At 45.2% G+C, this 22,167-nt stretch overlaps 1 protein-coding gene across 1 annotated transcript in view; it reads right to left on the bottom strand.

The window, feature by feature from the left end:
- Positions 1–13,089: 13,089 nt before the first annotated feature.
- Positions 13,090–22,167, bottom strand: part of LOC121607607 (metabotropic glutamate receptor 8-like) — a 110,102-nt gene continuing 101,024 nt past the window's right edge. The window contains exons 9-10 of the mRNA XM_041938512.1: positions 16,894–17,140; positions 13,090–13,408 (exon numbers count right to left, since the gene is read on the bottom strand). Of these exons, the coding sequence (XP_041794446.1) occupies positions 13,359–13,408; positions 16,894–17,140 (297 nt within the window). The 3' untranslated portion in view covers positions 13,090–13,358. The remainder of the gene's footprint in view (positions 13,409–16,893; positions 17,141–22,167) is intronic.

Here is a 22,167-nt window from a genome sequence, read left to right as displayed (position 1 = left end):
GAGAGAGAGACAGATAGAGAGAGAGACAGAGAGGGAGGGAGAGAGACAGAGAGACAGACAGAGAGACGGACAGAGAGAGAGACAGAGAGACAGACAGAGAGACGGACAGAGAGACGGAGAGGGAGGGAGAGAGGGACAGAGAGAGACAGAGACAGACAGAGACGGACAGAGAGAGAGAGACAGAGAGACAGACAGAGAGACAGACATAGAGGCGGAGAGAGAGGGACAGAGAGAGAGACAGAGACAGAGAGACAGACAGAGAGACAGACAGAGAGACGGAGAGACAGGAACAGATATAGGACCATGTGTCTTGAACCTGTGTTAACAGTGACACCATCGTTCGATCCTCCTGCAGTTTGTTCCAGCTCAGTGACTAAATGCAGCAAACAGTTAGCAGACCTGTTCCACATGACCTCAGAGGCCTGGGGGGTTCACGTGTCTCAGTGGTTCTCAAACTGAGCGGCAGGTCCTCCTGGGGGGACATAGAGCCACTGCAGGGGGGGCGTGGATGATCAGGGTGAAAGAAATAAAAGTTTGCTGTTGCCATCGTGTTGACCTTAATTACACTATAATTCAACTTGGATCCTTTTTAATTAGCTGCTTCAGCTAACATTGCTAATGAGTGATACAAATTGTGGGGTGGGGGGGCGTGAACTTTTTACAACTCCTGCGGGGGGCTCTTCCAGCCACTGACCTGGAAGAACCATGAAACTGTTTCTCGACAACCAGCAGCACCTTCAGGTTGTGACAGACCTGAGAACCGGTCCGGTGAGCTCAGCTTCTCGTCTTTGTGAGGATTCATTATTCTTCTAGTTTAGCACAAACATTCAACACATCTGGAGATACGTGCTTTTCACTGGACAGGAAGCGCATGAAAAACTGTAATCTAGTAACCAAAGCTGTGCTGCATAACATGACGGACTGGAGCTCCTCAGGTGAAGTGTGTCCAGTCTGCACCTGCAGGATCTGGATTCGTCCACCACACTGATGCAGACATGAGACGACATTTTCACATCGTGTCGTCCTAAATTAAAGAGTGTGAAGTTTCTTTCTCTCTTTGTCTCGTTCTCTGGAGCTCTTTGTCATCATTTTGTCCTTCTTCTGGTAGTTTCTTGTCCTCTGGATGTTTTCCCGCTCTTATCTTTTTAAGACATCCTTCTTTTCTGTCTATTCAGGTAGCTCGTTTAGCACATTTAGCACATTTAGCAGTTGATAGGCCACGTACCGAGGCTCCACTGAAAGGCTGCGAAGGTGTAACTGCAGCGTCTCTGTGTCTTCTCGCTGGGACTCCCATGATCCTCCGCTGGATTCCTGCACGATCACAAAAGCATTTCTTTGTTGAATGTGTTCAGGTGTTACTCGTCTCACTTATCTGTGCACAGCATGTGTTCTTCCCGGCTGCCGCCTCATTCTGAATGCATTACACCAAAAACATTCAGCCCCTGTCAAACGGCACACCTGTACGCCCAGATACACTTCACCGATTCTCTTCTATCCCCGCTCATCCGCCGGGGGGGGGTGGGGGGCAGGCTGCTGGAAGGCCTGCAGCCCTGAATTACTGAAGTGTTCCTGCTGGTAAAAATCCTCATCGCGTTTGTCTCGGAGTCACGTTGATACATCAGGAGCGTTTCCTGCCCGGTGCTTCTTCCTGACCGTCTGCAGCATTGGGGGGTTGTTTCCTTTTTCCTGAAAACTCACTGAATCACAGTTACTGAATCACAACAACACTGCATAAATACTAAAGTAATCGCTGTCAATCAGCATTTATTTTAGTGGTGTATTCATCTGCAGACACGTCGCCCTCTGCCTGTGTTCTCTTATTTTCTTCTTCTTTTGCTGTTCAGGATGTTTCTGGGCTGCAGCCTTTGGGCAGTGGGTGTGAGTCCTCCAGCCAATAGCAGCGCACAGGTGAGAAAGTAGCACAGCCGCACACATCCAGATGGGTTCCAGCGGTTAGGTTCGTTAGCTTGCTAAAGTTTGAGGATTGAAGGTTCCTGCAATAGCAGCGTGCAGCGTACCGAACTTCATGTTTAGAAACAAAAAGCTTTGAGATCTACGGTTTGAGCTTTGGTTCCAGTCGCTCAGGTGGAGGTTCAGCATGCATCTGTTGCCTGTTTCCTCTCTCACTCACTTACTTTCGCTGTGTTTTCACTTGTTTTCTGTTGAATTTTTGTCGTCTCTACTCCACTTACACCCACGTACCCTGTGAGGAGGTTCCGGGGGGGCTGGAGCTGATCCCAGGTGACTTTATGCTGCAGGTGGGATCCACCTCAGACCAGTCAGTCACTCAGAGATAAACGACCGTCCACACTCAGTCACCTGCATGTCTCTGGACTGAAGCTCAGACAGACACAATAAGACAAACAATCATTTCCACTGATCCGTTATGGAACAGCAGCCTCGTTCGAGACTCGTTGGATCGTCCTCGTCTTCCTCGGTGTCCTGACTCCGTTTTCTCGTGCGCTGGGAAGAGCTTGACCTCAGAGGAAGAAATTACCTTCGTTTTTATCTGCAGGATCTGAGGAAGACTTGGAGGAAGCCTCGGCTAGAAGCCTCTGAGTCCAAATCAATAACAGCAATGAAAGTGAGCGTCCTCGTGCGATGAGAAGGTTATCTTAATCAGAGACAGTCGGGGCGTCTGTGGAGAGGCTGAGCGTGTCGGCAGGTTCAGGAGGGTAAACGCCGTGACCTCCGTCATCTTCATCTGGAGAGAAAGGATCGTGGAGAGCTGCCATCTAAATAAAGACGAACGCTGTCGAGTTTGATTTTCTCGTGTTGACCGGCGAGATGTTGTGGAACGAGCCAGAAAGACAACACGAGAGAACGGGATGAATTTGTCGCTGAAATGCTGCCAGTTGGGGTGTTTTTTTTTTCTGCTGTTCCAGCGTCTGAATTTGGCATTTTCAACAACGCCGAAGGCTCTTTAATTAAAGCAGCTAATGTCAGTCACAGCCTTCAGGGCCGCTGTGTTTCTGTGGAAGAATGATCTGCTGACACTCAGGCTCCGGTCATCGCTTTCTTAAATACATAAAATTCACCAATCAGATCAGCAGCTAATGTAAAGCCACAGTTCACCACAAGCTGCCCCAACACAGAAACAGGCATAAATAAGTTAATCATATGGCTCCTCTAGATGGGCCACAATGGATCTGATTCTGAAAACAGAGTCGTCTCAGCCGTATCTTTTCCAGTGATTGCACCAAACTCCTCAGTCCATAATCAGCTCACAGTCCAGCTCTGCTCCTGCGGGCTCGTTTGGAGTGAATAACAGAGCTTTTAAGTCTTTCATCACAAAGACCTCCCCAGAAAGAAGAAATTTGTTTTTGTCATCAGTCATTGAACTCTTCATCAGTCTCCTTCACATTCATCTGAGGACAGCAGAGAGTAATTCATTCAGAACGACTGGAATGAACTCAAGTTCAAGTTCTGTCATGACAAATAAAGAACTTGAGCTTTCGGTGGTAATTCATTTAAATTTCATTTGAAAAATACAGAAAAAAGGCAGCTCATTGTCACAAACATTTTAAAACCTTCTTACCTGCTCAATCAAAAAAAGAGGAATAAATGATGAAGAATCAAAAAATCAGGCAGCACGTTTATATTTCACAAAGAGAGAAAGTTAGAGAAAAGACTGACGTCACGTTCACGTTCATTCAGTCCCGTTTGTTCCTGGTTTCTCACCAGTTTGAGCCTTGTCTCAAACTGGAAGTCCACATCGCGCCGCCTCGTCCTCTCCGGCGAGCTCCTCTTCACAACATCTGCAGACAGATCCCAAACCCGTCGTCCTCGGATCCAGAGCCGGCTCCTGTCTCCCACAATCCTCGGGGTGTGTTTGTGAATAAACACTCTGCCTCAGAGCGACGCCTTAATGAAGAAAAATGCAGCGTTTCCCTCGCAGCAAAAGTTAACGGTAAATAATGCAACATGAGCGTGACAGGACAGCATGTGCATCATTAATTGCAGAGCATCCAGGATGGGTCATCTGCGCCTGCAGGGGCCCCAGGGGGCCGCCGTTAATTATAGCCTCCGCCCGGGAGGGAGATGATGAAGAGGAGGCTGCTGGAGAGGGAGTGTGTGTCGCAGGTGTGCACCAGCAGTCGCGTGTTTGTGTGTCTGTGTGTATTTTTAGCCTCTCTTTGTGTCAGGTGTTGGTTTTACTGTAAATCACCGTGTGTGCACCATTAACAACAGAATCACATCCATCCCATAAAAAAAGCACCTTAAAACGAGCTAGCAGCTCCGTGAGCTCGCAGTGGTGATGCTAGCATGCTGATGATAAGCAGGTGTAATGTCACCATGTTCACACCTTAGCTTGCAAATCAGCTCTACACACAAAGTCCAGCTTGTCCAGCTGACGGGGGTGTGAGGAATCAAAAGCATTGGGCTAATTTTTATCAGACTTCATGCTGAGGGGGACACGAAATGAACAGAATTTTAGTGCAAACCATCCAACAGTCGACACATTTCATTCAAAGACACATGCCAACCTCATGGTGGCGCCGGAGGAAGAGTCAACTCTGCAGCTCTGTGCAGCTTTTTAGCCTCTTTTAGCTCCTGGTTTGGATTTTCCTGTGGCGCGTAGGGTGCAGAGAGACCCAGGAGCAGAAATGGAGAAGGTTAGCAGTGTTAATTTTCACAACAAACAGTCAATAGTGAGACACGAGGCAGGAGGTCCACAAACAAAAAACTCAAGAAGGCGGTCCAGAGAGTGCTGGGCTGTACGGGCACAAGAGGCACTAGAAAACAAAAAGGGGAGAACAAAATTACTCCACATGAAATTCACAACAGTGATATTACAAGAAATTACCACAAGCAGGTTAGAGCCGACTGGCACCACGATATGACGGTGTATACGCTGGCATCGAGGAGCGTCTCAGCAGCCTAGAAATAGGCGTCTTGATTGCAGAAGTGATTCCAGGTGTGTCCAATCACTCCTCGACGCCTTAGGGAGAAGGGTGCCTCCAGAATCAAATAAAGTTGGCCACAAACACACAACAAAGGAAGTGGACTTTGCAAAATAAGTGCACCTGAAATACAAACCACAACATTTCCAGCACATTTTCTGTGGGACCGCTTTCAGAAGTGCGCCTCTCTGAGTTTACATGTTACACGTGTCATGTCTGATATTCAGTCCGAGTCACGTCATTCATCTTTTTACATTTTCATCTTTTTTTCACAGCAAATACATGATGAATCAATTAATATCCAGCAAAACGCTTCAGATGAGCAACAACATTTGAGCAAACGCCATCAAACTCTCCACCAAATAAATGATGCAGAAAAACACGTTTTTAAATCGATCACCGATGCAGCTCGTTAGAAAACAGAAACATTTCCTCTCGTGCATCAGATGCTAAATATCCTGCTAGCTCGTGGCTCGTTCTGTAAATGTGCTGTGATGTCTTCATAAAGCCTGAAATGTTACATATTCTACGTCTGAAAGGGCCTGACGTCGAACAACAGCTGATACAGACAGCGAAACATTTAGCAGCTAAAAACGCAGATTTTTGACTCGGTGGAGACCAAACCTGAGCTAAGAGGAGAGGGAATATGCAGCTTCACATTTAAAGTTGAAATTCAGATGATGAATTGTGCCGATGCTCTCAGAGATGTTCTCTGCTTTCGGTTGCATGACACCTCCAGGACCAATCTGACGTGTGCGTGCTGCCCCTCTGCGCTGTCTGCCAGGCTCATGTTTATGTACGAGTTTGCATTTTTAAAAAGTCAATTTGTTGAAACCATTTTTTTATTGTGCAGTTTATAAATAGTCAGAAGCCCGAGAGATGCAAACAGCACATTTCACATGCTAATCATCCATCTGCTTTCCATGTTAATTATCGCTGATCGGCCTTATCTGAATATGAATGCGTCCAATCTGCAGAGACAAAGCGCCGAGCACACGCCTCGTCCGACACGTGCACAGGCGTTAAAATGTCAGCTGCAACATGTTTGCTGCAGTGAAGCGGAAAACAAGAGGAAACAGAACGTGGCAGCGGCTCAGTTTGGAGAGCGTCAACAGACGAGTCTCTGGAAAGTCGCTCACAGACGCTTTTTACAGTTCAGGTAAAAGATCGGATTTTTTTCCTGAAATGTGTGAAATGCAAATCTCAGCTCTTCAGGATTCACTTCCTTCAGCCTCTCATGTTTAAACATCTCAGTTCAGGCCTGTTAGGCAGTGAAAATACGTGTGAAGTTAAAGAAAATGGATTAATTAATGACTATTTGTGTAAATATGATTTTAAATTGCATTGAATGACCTAACGTAGCGTTAACTGCTGTGATAATGTTTCGAGGTGTCTTCTGAATGAAAGTGAAGCTGGAGCCATTCACGGTGACTGAGCGATGAAGGTGAGGCGAGGAGCCGGGTCATAAACAGTAGAACAGAGCAGGAAGTGACCAGCGACAGAGGGGGAGGGGCCGTTCACGGGCCAATAGCTTCACTGTTACATCTGGAACATCAATAATGTCGGATGAGTATTTTTCTTTGATATTCTTACATTCATTTATTAAAAGTGCTTATTTTTATTAGTTTTTAATATATTTTTGTGTCACTTTAGAGATTTTTTTGATCAGGCACCAAACTGTGACTGTTTCACATTCAGCAGGTGTTACAGCAGAAAGTCTGTCCACCTGTCTGCTGACTCACCTCTGAACTACAACCACTGACTGTGTCGCTGCGGCTCAGAGACCACCTGGGACTGAACCCACCTGCAGCCAATCAAAAGAGTCAGAGAGACGCTGTGACGCCCCTCCAACACACACACACACACACACACACACACTCGTGCTGACCCTCACAGCTGTGAACTGATACCTGGGAGGTAAAAATAAACTTTGTTCTGTGGCGAGCTGTGAAATCAGCTGACGGGGGGGCACACAGGATCAATAGTTATAACGACAGACAGGATAAATGTGGCTGGTTGAAGATGGCAGAGTGTGAAGAGTGCGAGCTGCAGATGGTTCCTGCTTCGGTCGGCGGTCCGGACGCATCGACGGAGGATCTCTCTTTAAAGAAACGGGTTTCCAGAGCATCACGGCAGAGGAAGCGGCCTCGCTCTCTGTAATTATCACACTCTTATGAATATTACTTCACTCTGTGTTTTGCAGATGCGTTGCTTCACGCAGAGGGAATGAGTGAAACTCAGCAGCACAAAGACAAACACGCTGCAGCTTGTTAATCTGAACATCTTTACTGTTTGTTCTGGAAACGCTCTAATATGACTGTTCATGCAAAAAAACTACATTTAATGATGCCTGAAAACAAGCTACTGCTCAACTTCTGCATTGACTCTATTCTAATAAACAGACTGGGGGAGCAGCTGAAGGCCATTTTAAATATTAGACAACAAAAGTCATCTTTTTCCGGATGATTTCCTCCTGAAATGGGTCCACTGACGTGATCAGTCTCTCCTCTGATGCTGAACTGCAGCTGTGGATCAAACATTTTACCATCACATCATGACCGCAACGTTTATTTAACATTTAATTTGTCGTCCGCTGCCCAATAAAGACAAAACGCCAACAATGACTGACGTGAGTCGAGACGGAACAAAGCGAAGAGTCTGACATGAAGCGCAGCTGCTCTCAGACCCTGAACGCACCGCCGCTAATAGATGTCCTTTAATATTGATGTTAATTTGACTGAAGGGCGGATTCGTGTTCAAACAGCGCAGCTCGTCTCCGTGTCAAACTGAAACTGACGCCAGTCCATGTTGATCACGTCAAACGAGACACTTCTCAACATTTTGCCTTTTCAGGATGAAACCTGACAGCTTTTCTTTGCAGCAGATTTGACCTGCGGCCCCTCGTTTCCGCCTCTCTTACTCTCAGGGAGTAATTGGCCCCGGGGCCACCTACGGCGGCAGGATGGAAGTGCTTAGCAATGAGAAAAAGCTACAGTGTGTCTGTCAGAGTCCAATTAAGCTGATGTGGCAGGATTTCCCGTCGGTGGCGGCGGGTTTGCTGGAGACGAGCTGCAGAAGAAGAAGAAGCTGAACCTGCTGGAACGACTGTGGAGAAAGAGCCCGAGCTGCAGACTCTGTTTCCCCATTTAAAGACAATCAAAGATTCATGTGAGACCCTCAAAATATGACATGAACAGATTCCTGCATGGATATCATCACTCTGCAGTCTGAACTGAGGAGGCTTCAGCTGTTTGTTCACCTGGTTTGATGTGAGCAGCGTGTTACGGCGGCTGACGCTGGCAAACTTTCAGGTGTGATTTCAACTAGAAGGGAGTCATTTTCACCCACCTGGCAGAAAAATGTCAGTTTTTCCTTCCCCCTATTTATTAATTCAGCTGTTCAGTTAAAATTTCTCTATATTTAATCTCCATTAAACTCTACATCAAAGTCTAAATGCTGGTTCAGAGCGTTATCCACACTGCCAGGAATAAAAACCCATTATAATATTTAAATCTAAATTTTTACCTAAAAATGATTCAATTTAGCGTCAAATTTAGTCTAAAATGTCTCCAAATTCACGACGTCAGTGTTTAAAACACAGCACGGGGTCTTCAGCACATCACTGCAGAGAACGGCAGCGATGAACGTGATGTCAGTGTGAATACAGCACGACGTTCATCCTTTGAAGCCGAAGCTGCAGTCTGACTCTTCGGGGTCTTGTTTTCTCCTCTTCAGATCAGCGATGCAGGTGAGCGAGCGGTCGCTCTTTTCATTTGAATTCTTATTTTGGACACCTCAGTGGGATGAACTTAATTTTCCTTTTGTTGATTATTTTGGCAGTGTCAGCCCTGGAGCTGATTACTTCCTGGCAGCCACTTCATAAATACAAGCAGCGTGTTCTGCCAAGCTGCTGGCTCATTCTCCCTCTGTGGGAACAGATTCAGAGCGCTCTGTCACATTTCTGCTTCAGATGGCTTCCCCTCAGGCGGGGGCCAGCTCTCTCTGCAGACACAAGCGCCGCTGATTATTATTGATTATTGCTGCTGGATAAATTTGAGACTTTGTGACGCGCTGGCTGCAGGATGTGAGGGTCTTCAGTGTTAATTCTGCATATTCAGCTGCACCAGAGAGGTCGTAGCTTTTCTCCTGCAGGATGAAACACATTGTTTGGAGGCAGTTGCCAAATTTTTCTTGGCATAAAATAATTATTGTGTAACTTTATAACTTTTGCTGTGAAGTCAAGGCAATAAAACAAAAGGCGATCTGTCTGTATGGCTCCTGCTCCAGTCTACAGCCATGCTAACGGCTTCGTGTTCCGTGCTTCAAGCTAAATGCTAATTCAGCATGCTAACATGCTCACAATGACAAAGCTATTATGGTATTTAGCAGGTATAATGTTACCATCTTTATCAACTTAGCTTAGCGGGTTAGCATGTCAGCGTTTGCTAATTAGCACTAAAGCGCAGCTAGCCCTGATGGGAATCTCAGTGGCCTTGCAGGCCAAATGCTGACCTAATGGTGGCGCTAGATCCAATAGTTTTGGAGATATTTATATTAATAGACTAAATTATTGAACACATGTATAACACCAACCTCTGCGATGGCTGAGCTGCTTCTCTTCTCTCTCAAGGTGTCTGACAGATGATGCTGCTGCTGATGATGATGATGCTACTCGCAGCTGAAATCCAGGTCCAGTCTCGAGCTGCTTCCTGCTGCTCGTTGCTTTGCAGCTCAGTGATTTCCTGCTGCAGGTTGTCAGGTGTGTTCACTTCCTCCTGTCAGCGAACACCTGAAGCGGTTTTCACTCAGCAGCTTGTTCAGGTGTCAGAGCAGCTTCACGCTGACGGTGCCGCTACAAACTGGTCTGAGGATTTATTTTTGGTTTTAGCGATGTTCAGCTTCAGCTAATAAGACGGCAGTTATTTGGTTCAAAGGTTCAAATGAAGAGTCACGAAGGTCTGAAGTGTGTCTGAATCTCTGGCTGATGAAATCTTACATTTGTGCAGTTTTTCATGGCAAAATTTCAAAATGTGAACGATAAAACACAGAAAACAACAGCCAACATCTGGACTGTTAATATCTTTCCTGGCATGTCATTGATGTGTTCCTCTGTCATCTTCATGTTGGGACATAATTGGCGCCTCTGGGGGAGTCAGAGGTCATCACCACATTGAATTGACCAAATAAAACATGACCCGAACAAACAACCTCTGAACCCTTTTTCAGAGATATTCAGCAGCTGGTGTTTTTTTTCCATCCATAATAAATGTGAAAACACAGAGTGAACAACAGCTGAAACACTCGTCCCATTAAACCACACACAGTGGGACCAGTAAGAGACGGCGGTGCGCTGTGGTGCTTCTGCAGCTCTTGAGAGAAAACTGTCAGCTGCGAGTCAATCACAAATAAAATGTAATAATTGAGAATAAAACAATGATTTCGTCATTCAGCAGCAGAGAGGCTGTCTCAGAGCAGACATCATCCTACAGTTTACGGGCCGCTGTGGGACGATGATGTCAGTATTCACCTGCTGCTTCTGAAATGTGACCGGCAACCATCAGATCAACTCGTTAACCCCGCGGTCTGAGGCGTGACTCCTTCTCAGGTGTCCTGAATACTGGAGGTTAGTTCAGGTTGTTAAACCCTCATGTCCAACTTTCTTTACAGGTTGAATTGAAATGGGGGGTGGGGAGGGGGTGGGACTGCAGTCGGACAGTGCTCGACCGCAGGAGAGTACAAGCGTAAATGCAACCAAAATGCACTGAGGATGGACTTCAGGAGATCTGATTGGCCAAACCACCTCAGGTACAAAGATTAAAGCAGATGCATCGAACAGCGTCCTCCTCTGCTGTACTCTTCAGCATTCCAGCTGTGGAAGACGACTTCTTCCTCTGGAGGAAGAGGAGAAGAAGGAGAAGAAGAAAAAGCAGAAGCTGGACAAAGTGATCAGATCTCAACCGGATGTCAGTGCGGACACGTATTGATACCAGGTGTAAATCACAGGTAGATACAGTCTGGATACGAGATACGTTTTAATGCAAGGAGGTATCTATTACACATAAAGCTAAAGGCAGCAGCTAACAGCTAGCCTCACTCTGTCACAATCTGCCTAGCAACAGCCCGAAAGTCTAAATCTAAATTAACCAACTTATTTGTTTAATCCAGCTAAGTGTGATGGCTGCAGACGTCCTGATGCAGGAAACACAAACTCTCACCTGAAGGCTGTAAAACTGTTCAACAGCTGCGCCCGAGGACAGAGAACACCTGATAAAACAGAAAGGCAAGAATGAAAAGCTGCGAAATTCAGACGAGCCGTCTCATCCTCGGTGTATTTATTTCAGCGTGAAGACGGAGGCTCTTTCCTTTCAGCCGGCTGCGAGTGCGAGAAATGGGAGCCGTGTCGGGGGAAATAAAAGCAGGATGCCCGGAGGCTTCATCACTCAGAATATACCTGTCCTCCTCTTCTCTGCCAGGAGAGGCAGGAATATTCATTACATGCATGAGGAGTTCTCTGTGGCAGCTCGTATTGATCCCGCCTCTCCTGTTCCACAGCACGTATCGATCACATCGACTGCCTTTTTTTTCCCAAGTCTGTAACGAGGTGCACGCTGCGCTAAGTTTCCGCCCAGACTCTGGATTGTGTGACGCTAAAGGTCAAATCCAGTGCGGATGGAGTTTCTGTTCTCTTCCTGCTCTGGAGTCTTTAATAAAGGCGTCATATCAGCCTCTATTCACACAATGAAAATGAGGCTTTCCTGTTCAGGTAGAACTTAAACGCTTCATCTTCACATGGATGACTGGACGAATAAAGATGATGTGCAGGAGATCCAGTGGAGTTGGAGTTAATTACCAGACGTCCCAGTTTCAAGCTGAGTCCCAACAAATATCTGTAAAACACTAAGACGTCCCGGTTTTCAACATTCACACCTGATTGTCCTGGTTTTAATGCACTGTTAAAAAATAATTATAATGTTATATTTGCACCACACGTAATTCAACACTGACTTGTCTGTTTGTGCATCACTATCAACACTGCTGCTGCCATGGAAACCATCACAGGCTGTGATGCTTTCAGCTCCCTCAGTGTTTATGCTAGCAGTTAGCTGCCAGGCTAATTCTTTACTAAAGAGCTTCAGGCGGCTTCCTTCGTAAAGCACCCGGCAACGAAAGTGCTGCGTTCATGGTGTCGAAAGTTGGTGTTGGTAGGTGTGGCAGCATGAACCTGCGATGCACTTGAGGGTCCTGGTTTGCTTTTTAATTCTACGGTGCAGGAGCTGTCATGCGCACCAACAACCACTAGGAGGCGTCTGTGAGGTGGAATCCCCTCATCTGTCATAAAAGTTTTTGACAGCGAAATCCAGAGTGAAGAAAGAATCAACGCAATCTGTGGATTTGTTCTCAGGGAAGAAGCAAGTTGGGACAGATTTTTGAGGACAGTGAGCTGTGGAGTGTAAAACGGGGAGAGCTACCATGGTAACGTCACACCGACTGTACTCGTCCTGTTTATAGAACTGCTCTGCATGGTCTGAAGTCAGTCATCACAAAGACGTTAGGATTATTGAATTTACTGTTCTGTAACCCACTGAACTTGCAACCTTGCTAACTAGCATTGAGTAAGCCAGCTACTGTGGCTGGCTAGCATGCTAACAGTTAGTGCTAGCTGGACTCGACCTCTGAATCAACACTCACACTTTTGAGTTTTGCAGTGATTCAAATCAGATCAGGTTTGGTAGTTGAAAAACAATCGTTGAAGAATCGAACAAACGGTGTTTCCACTGAGAAGACGACTGCGTTAGACGCTACAGATGCTACAAGGCGACGACCAGAACGAAACAGCAGCCATGTTTCCTTCATTCCTCCGTTCTTGTGTTCTCGTATTCAGACTGTTCGGACAGAAAGCAGCTGGCACCGACTTGTGAAACATTCCTTTATTATAAATAGATCATTTGTATAAAAACTGGCATGCTTCAATTCAACCATGGCATCGAGACACTTCACAACCAAAAGCTACCGTTCAGTTAGCCAAAAACAGTGACGGACTCATGTCATAATGCAGGTCGACGGACGGACGACATGAGACAAGAATCAGAAATTTTCACAACCACAACTTTTTTTTTTAAACGCACAATTAGAATAACAACAAATATGGTTGGTCCCCACAATTTCTTTTTTTGTGTTTCTTTTTGAAGACTTGTTTTAATTATTATTATTTTTTATCTTTCAGGTCGCCATCCACCTGCTTCCTCTCCGATAGTTTTGACTTGTGCTCCCTTCAGGTTTTGGGCCGTTCAGGCCTGTTCCCTGCTGTCTGTAAACATTAAAACACCACAGATGTGTTGGTTCAGTCTGTCGGTTGTTCCGATCCTTCAGAGCGCCTCCTTCCTGTTTTGGTGGCGTCTGACAGAAATCTGCTCGTTGAATGTCCCAGGACGTCCTCGAGTCGAAGGTGTATTTTCACATGGCGTGGTTGGTGTAGCTGACGTAGGTGTTTTTTGTTGGCGGCACTAAGGAGAGAAAAACAAAGAGCAGTTTGGTAAATTGGCACCTTACGTCCACTTACCTTCACTCGCCTGCAGGTCAAACTTCTGATCAGTGTTTGTCACCAAAGTTTGTTAAAAGTGGGGAAGATCTACTGCGCAGCAAAACTAACATTAGACTCTAACAGTTCTTAAAAGATCTAGCGCCACCCTCAGGACAGACTGGTAATGGTAAGGCTCTTTAAATAGCTGACCCATTTCATGAAACTTTATTTATTACCACACCATTAACAGCACGTCTAAGGCCGAGCAGACAGTGAAGGTTTAGCTTTAGATTTTAACCCCGGCTTAGTTTACAATCAGCAGTCTGGCTGTTGAAGACGGGTTTGTGAAATCCATCAGAAATTTTGCTCGACTGTCTGCAGTTTGAGCAGTTCCTCATTTGAACTCTGCTGGTGTCAAAAGATGAGTGTGTTTTAATAGTACTGCAGTAGTACTTCATAGTTCAGATATGATGCAGACTGCTGTGCTAGAACTGAACAGAAATAAACATCGCCACCATCTTTTTCTCTTGTATTTAGGTCATATTAGAAATGAGTAGAAAATACCTGTCCTTCTCTTTGTGTCGACGATGTTGAGGACTCTATCGTCTTGTTAGAGTAAACGCTATCAGTGCTGTCAAACAAAACCAATCGGGGGTTTCTGTGGTCATAGTCAGTGTGACCGCCCACATCGTGACCAATCAATCAATCCGTTCAGTGTGAAGACAGAAGTGTTTGCTTTGCTTTGCAGAACACTGCACAGCCAAAGTGCTGTCCGTGGAGATAAGCTCCAGAAGCCTGAGCAGGGCATCATCTGGCCTGGTGGGGTCCTAATGTACGTAAAGAACTGGAAGGTCATCCTGGAAGGTGTCGCTGAATGGGTGGCAGTGAGCAGAATCAGCTGTGTGTCTTGCAGCTTGGCTAAAGCTACGCAGCTAAATATGCAGTGGGACCATATCAGCCTTTTAGACGGTGAACAAAGTCATTGATCTGAACACTGAGGTTTGTTTGTGCACAGACTTTCCACATCAGTTGAAAACAGGAAACAAAGCTGTTAAATGACCAGACTGGAGGAAGTGGCCTGCAAAAATTACAGCTTACCAGGAGTCAGGCAGCCAGAGTGTACGGGACTGAGTCTAGACAGGTGGGTAGACTGTGGTCCGAAAATTGTTCAGCGACAACAGTCAAGTTAGCATTAACATCGTGCTCAGTTGGTATTAAGGCGTTCAATGTGCGCTAAGAAAATATTTCCCATGACACCAGCCTGAACCGACACCATGCAGTGCCCTAGATACAGGACAATATAAACATGGCTTTATGAAGGAAAATAAGAACTCCTGAAAATTCAGTTAGTGCCCCCTAGAGGCTGCAGTGTTCATTACAGTCACAATATGGACAAACTACCTCCTGATCATTCAGCTTCTTAGAGCCTCACCAGTAGCTAGAAATGTTCAGTTTGTCCAAAGGAGGTGCTCGAGTAAAGGTCACATCGCCACCGAAAACATTAGGACTCATCCTCTGGAGACCATGAACATTCAGACTAAATGTAAAGGTTGTATATCCAGCGGTTGTTGAGCAGCTGTTAGGCTAAATAAGCCTCACGAGCCTTTGCGGCTCAGGTATTTTTTCAGCACTGAATCTTGTGCCTTCTTCCGCTCACACTGAGCACTCTGCGGGATTGAAAAGGACGTTCAGCCTCGTGCGAGGTTGAGAAAATAAAACGGATGTGAGAGCTGCTGCTTGTTGGGTTAAGCAGATCAGTTCAGTCAGCACGTTCCTGATGAGTAAACAATCTGACGTCCCCCCACTTTTCTGCTGACGGGCCGAGAAGCAGCTTTGAAGTGAAACTCTGAGCTGTAAACAGATCTGGTCTCAGGTGATGTCTCAACAAACTCAAGTCAACTTCCTGTTAAATCCTCATTACTGCAGAGATGCTTCGCTCTGACTCCACAGAGGAGCTGAGAAGAATTAACAGTATTTTCTATGAGCTTTTTGTTGAGCATCACTTCCACAGGATGAAAATCCTTTTTTCCTTCATTTTGGCCTCATTGAGCTGTTTGTCTTTTTTTCTTCGCAAGCACATTGAGTGCAATGTTTAAACCGGAGTCAGACTGTTTGTATGTGCACACATATTTGGTCAACAAAACTAGGGGTGCATGATATCGGACTTATCGGAATGACGTCATAATTTCGGCCCGATAGTTATCGGGGCGATAACAGGAAATTATGACGTCATTCCGATAAGTCCGATATCATGATGAACAGCCTCGATCACATATGTGTTTTTGTCAGCACGGCTGTGCCTCGCTCCCACTATGAGATCCGAATGGCCTGCAGTGAATGCTGCGTTCATGTGACGTTGGCATAATCAGAAAAACTCTTTGTCACTGGGAAAAATCAAGAATACCCCCTCATCCCAGAAAACAACTCGTTAACTCGGTCATAATTTTGCTAGTTGCTGACTTGAATTAACATTCGCAGTATTTTTCCTCATGTTACACATAAGGAATAGAAACATGAACTTAAATAGGCCGAAAGAATGACTGGCAAACAAGGGAACGGAGGAATGTACGTTACACCTTGAATGCAGCATGCGGCACAGCGTGCTTATGAAAACAGACTTCAGACTTCTTCAAAGTTTCCGAAGGAGACAGTTCGCTGGTTATTCGTAACAAATGTTCCGAGTGAGTTCCACGAGGAGCGAGAAACGGCACAAGCTTTAATACCTGATCAGTCACCTGAAACATAACCACCGCTTTGACGGAGTTTGGAAAGCGTATGAGGACGGCCGGCCTGCTAAAGACGCTAACGTTAGCAAGCCAGCCGCAAAGAAGCCACCGGGACTGACACACGTCGGCGAGGCTTTCGATAAGTCCAAGAAATTTGCCAAAGATGACCCACGGGCTGAGGTTATTGAAGGTTTAATCATGGACGTGATGGCATTATCCCATTTACACGGCTTACTACTAAAGCATTCAATAATGTGACATAAAATAGTGATTAAAACACATTTTATTGATTTAAAATGAGCCTATTCGTCTGTCACATCTCTCACTGCGCAGCGGCTCTGAAAGTAAACACGTACGTTGCCTAGCAACCGCCTCTCACTGTGCGCCGCTGTTTTTGGCTTTGTTCGTGGTATTGATGTCATGATGTTAGGTATATGTGTCAGTTATCGGTATCGGTTTTTAAAAAACAGTTATCGTGCATCCCGATACAAAACCGATTCTGATTCTGATTGGAAAACGTAGACAAATAAGCAAAAAATTAAGCGCTACATTACTCGTTAGGGCAAAAAAGTTTGCTATACTAATAACGTTTAATCTTTTGTAATAATTGAACGGCTATACTGATAACTTTTAATAAAACTGTAATTTAAATTTTCTGCATAATGACTCGACTGCTGCTCTGATTTCAGAGACCTGGTCCGACCATCTTAAAACACAACAGGAAGCTCCTCAGCTCACTCACCGCCGGCGTCCACGCCCTCGCACAGCTCTGTCTTCACCTCGCCGTTGGGCCGCTCGGCCGCCAGCTGCGACAGCTTGCTGGTCATGGTGGCGGCGGTGACGATGGCCTTGAAGCTGCGCTTGCGTTTGGGGACGTTCTGCTCGGGGTGGAAGATGATGATGTAGACCTTCGGCATGTAGAGCATGCCCAGAGAGACGGAGGCGCTGAGGCTGAGGGAGACGGTCAGCGTGGCCGTCTGGATGTACATCTGAGGGGAGAACAGAGGGAAGCGAATGACAGGATGAGACGGCACCACGGCGTCTATAACGACCACAACCTGAGAAACCTGTTTACTTCCTCTGAACTGTGAAGTGAAAGAAACTCTGTTGGTGCTTTTCATGTTTTCATTTTGACTTAATTAATAATTTTAACATAATTATATAATCAAAACATCAAATAGGTCATGTCATCTGCTTTAAAATAAGAAGTTAACTCCCTCAAAACATGTTTGGCGCCCTCGAATTGCACACGTTCCCTCAAGGAGTTTTTGGCCACTAGAGGTGCTGTGGAGCAATATTTCGATGAGTGGGTCCTTCACGGGCGATTTGATGTTGCTGTGTGACACTGGGTGATGGCAAGGTGCTAAGAAATGCAGCAACGTGCCTGCAGGTCCTTACTGTCCTTACTGAAGCTTTAGCTTGACGCTCGTCAGACAAAACACTTCAAAAATAAATCCACTTCTTGATTTTAACTGTTTACTTACACTTAAAGCAACATTACAAAACGTTAGAAACGTACACAAATATAACTTTCCACGTCGTAAAGAAAGCCTGTGGAGAGAGAGAGCAAGGTCAAAAAAACTATATCGCTCCAGTCTCCTTTCTGTTCCCGCTGACCCAGGAGCTGACCCCGTTCCCATGGCAACCAGGTTAACTGATGGGTTTTTAAAATATCACAGAGTAGAGTCCTATCTTACTCATACACTATAAATGAAATGTACATATGTAATAATATTTAAATCTTTCTCAATCATGAAATTATTTATCTTTATTAGTTATCTTACTTATGAATCTGCATATTTTAAAATAAAAATTATTCTTACTAAATAAACTGCATTTAGGCTCCTACAGCGCCAACAAACACAAGAAAGAAGACGACTTCAAGCTCGAAAATTAGGATGAAAAACTGTCCAAATCAGTTTTATTTTCATCTCAGCTTCATGTGGATTCACTTTAGGTTCGTGCCATCAAACACGAGTCTGTTTGATCTTTGATGACCATGAAACGTATACTATGGAGAAAAACACTGAATATATGAGATACAGCTTTTATTCAGTTGTCTCTTGTTCTAAGATCTCAGCCTAATGAGTCAAGGATCTGTCGCTGAAGTGTTTTGGTTTTCTTTCAGCTGACAGTGTTGAAACCACTTTTCACTGCAGATAAACCAGATGATCTGAACAAGAGGATTCACTGAAATGGCGGTTTGAAGGACTGTACTCGCCGTCATAATTCTATCAGCCCCCATTAAACCAACAGATGGTCGACTCTGCTCGGTTCATTTACTGGAATCAATCTAGTGACTCATGTTTGTGGCTGATAATGTTGTCTGCTCAGGCAGATACTTTGGCTTGAAACCAGACATCGTTTAGAGTTTTTCCTCTCCAGCTGACTGGTGGAAAAGTCAAAGTGGTGACGATTGGGCTTAAGTTCCCTCTTGTGTTGTGGTGATGTAACAGATGTGTTTGGATCAGTTTTTTCTCTGCCGTTTGTTTGACCACTGCTGCTGCTGGAAGTCGACACTGATTTTTCACATTAAAAGCCAGGAAAGGGAGGGATTTAGATTCTGCCCTTTGAGCCTCTGGAAGACTTTTAATGTGAAACATCTGCAGGAAGTTTCCCTGGCAGTCATCAGTCACAAGGCTTTTTTCTTTTGGATGATTTGGAGACACAAACTCTACACGATGATCAATATCAACTAGGGGAAATAAGAAATAAAGGCCTGTCTCTAACATAAGTCTCTTCCAAATGAAGGCCTTCTTCTGTCTGCAGTGGAGGTAAATTAAACAAAGTGAAATGTAAGTACAAAAATTGTACATTGGAAAAAAATCTCATGAAAATTAAGATTTTATAACATTTAAACAGTAACAGTGAATTTAAGGGCTCTTGTAGTTGGACTTCCTCTCGTCTCATTAGCTGTGCACTGCATAAATGTTTTCACTGCAACTGCTGGAGCACAATCATGTGAGCAGCTGGATGATTAACTAATAATCTGTGTCTCTTTAAACAGGATTAACAGCAGAGCAAAGAAACAACAGGCCTTTCTCTCCTCATCGCAGTTTGACAGATGACCCTGAACGCATCATTAGGCTCTGTGCTGCGTTTGTGAGCCAATATAGGACTATTGATTGTGTGTGTGTTTATCTTTGGCAGCAGCGTACTGTGAAGGCTCTTAACTATGTGTCTTTACTGACAGAAAGAGGCACTTGCAGACCTGGTCCACAGTCACACACTGAACCTGAACTCTGACCGGACTAAACAAAAGTATCAGTGTACACAAGAAGCACAACAGCAATGTCTGAGTTTTTTTAAGCTAAAATGTCGATTAACATGATGATTAACGTATTAGACTATTGATTGGAATGGATTGTGTCTCTGCAGGTTGATTTTCACAGCAGTGGAGTGAAACTGCATCTTCCACCTGCTGATGTGTGTTTTTATTCTGTACCAGCAGAGCGTTTCTCCACCATCACAGCTACCAGCAACGTACAACAACCTGCATACGACTACAATCTCGTCACACAGGTAAATAGAGTAAATGAGATGCAATATGACACGTTACCACTAGTAACCACTTTGGCTAAGTAACAGTTTAAACAGTGTTTATTGATAAAACCAGACCATTAAACATTGACAGTGATGTTCTGTTGACTTCACTGCTGGTACAGAGGTGCAGAAGCAGCTAAGTTATCCGTCAGATGAGCATCCTTTTCCTCTGTTTCATGATTTAGCATCTCTCAGGTGTAAAGCACGATATTTAACAGCATTCAAAGCCCTTTGATGACTGGACTGTCATTAAAGTATTCCAGATGTTTGTGGGAAAGACAGAGGAGATGATATTTGACCCAAAGTCCGTCGGGGACCACAGGCCAGTCGTCATTAAGAACCAACACATCAGTCAGGTGGGTTCATGCAGGTGTCTGGGGGTCCACGCTGACACACTCAGCTGGAAGGTAACGTGTACCTCTGCCTCTGCTCCAAACTCCAACAGCGTCTCTTTCTACGCAGACTGAGGGTCTGCGGAGTGGAGCAGAGGATCATGTTGCTCTTCTACCGGGCTGCACTGGAAAGTATCATCAGATACGGCATCGCGGCCCGGTACGGCGACCTGACCGTGCAGTCGATGTCACAGATTGCCAGTCTGGTGCGGATCACTGTGAAGATTATAGGGGTCAGGAATCATCCTCCCCTCCAGCTGCTTTATGAGCAGTCCGTCACCAGACTGGCACAGAAAACTGTGTCTGACCCGACTCACATTTTACACCATGAGTTCCAGCTCCTACCTTCTGACAGGAGACTCAGGGCCCCCAGAACCAGACTGAACCGCTACAAGAACTCATTCCTGCCAACATCCATCAGACTGCTAAACAACCAACAGGACCTCTGCAATAAGATACATGGAGCAATAATCTCCTATCTGTGCAATATAATAATCTGTTTATATCTCTCTTGTATATAGGTGTGTATATGTATGTATGTATATGCATATGTGTGTATTTATATATTTTTAATATACTTGTTTATATATATATATATATATTTACTTCTGTGTAGTATGTCGTTACTGTACTTTCTTGTTTGTTTCTCTCTTTTCTGTTTACATCTGTAAACTGCAGCTGGACGGAGTCCAAGAAAAATTTCCCCACAGGGACAATAAAGGTATATCTTATCTTATCTTATCTTATCTTTCAAGAGATGCACGTATCCTAGATTTCAGTCCTGAACACTCATGTCCAGCGGAGATGAACTTAAAAGATGTTCGCAGTTTGTTTCTGAGCGATGTGGTGACGGATTCTTTGTGTTTGTACTTTACTGGTTTTAATGGAAGAATGCCGTCTGACATAATGATTGATGATTATTAGATGTGGAAAACATTGCTTCTGCTGCTTCACAGGACATAAAAGAAAAACAATTTCTGCTGTTTGAGTTCAATAACTAATGAGAAACTAATGCATTAAACAATTTATGCAGTAAATATTTATTTCATGTCGTTTATCAGTTAGCAAGGGGCGGAGCCACAACAAGACGCTGCTGCGTCCACGTGGAGGTTGAGGTTAAAAGGCAGAGAGGATCTGGTGCTTTCAGTCGTAACAGGAAGCACTGGCATCGTTTTATTCTCTCTCGTCGTCACCGTTGGTGCTGACGAATCTCGTTTTGTGGTGAAAAACAACCTTCTGCTGCAGCAGGAAGAACCATCGACTCGGCTGAGTTATCGGAGATTCGAGCTCGCTCAACCACACACGCGCTCAACCAGGCAGCACAAACCCGTGTTTCCTCTGCTCGCCCTCCAGCATCTGTCACAACACACCTGTGCACACGCTCCCACACACCACCTGCCGCCACCGTTGCTCAGACCACGTCACTATGGCAACCGCCTCACATAAGTCAAAGCCGGGGTTAATGGTCCTCCGACTGAGCGGCAAACCGACAGCGGGGAATCCTCGACGGGGCTCGGCTCAGCCGCCAGGACGGGAAAGAGAGGAAGGAAGGAAACGCGACGACAGATGGCGAGTTTCCCCCCAAGAGCCCGAAACAACGACGGCGGTGTTTCCGGCGACACATCAAGGAATCATTATGAAAATGTATGACAGACAGCGAAGCATAAACTCGTTTGTGGGCCTGAGAGAAAAAACACGCTCTGAAGTGATTTATGTCTCACCGACACAAGCTGTTAATACAGAGCCACGGTGACGAAGAGTGTGAAGGTCAGAGGAGTCTGAAAGCGTGTTTCAGCAAAGTGTTGTTGGTCCTTTAATACTTATTAGCTTAGCATGCTAACGTCAGGGAGTGGATGAGCTGAGAATGTGCATGTGCAGTTACACCTTGGTGACCCCCGGGCTTTTCATCAGGCACCATCAGGACGTTTGACAGAAACAAGAATGAACTGAAATCACTTTTCATCGAGCACCGTCTTCACGTCCAAACTTTTAAACGACCGATGCCTGGTTTGACATTGGTCGTACTGACTTTCCCATGAGCCTCAGCTGTATGTTGTGCAGGTATAATATTTCCTATGTGG

This window comes from Chelmon rostratus, chromosome 6 (genome assembly GCF_017976325.1).
Source record: "Chelmon rostratus isolate fCheRos1 chromosome 6, fCheRos1.pri, whole genome shotgun sequence".
In the NCBI taxonomy this organism is placed as follows: Eukaryota; Metazoa; Chordata; class Actinopteri; order Chaetodontiformes; family Chaetodontidae; genus Chelmon; species Chelmon rostratus.
This window is presented reverse-complemented; position numbering and strand designations above follow the sequence as displayed.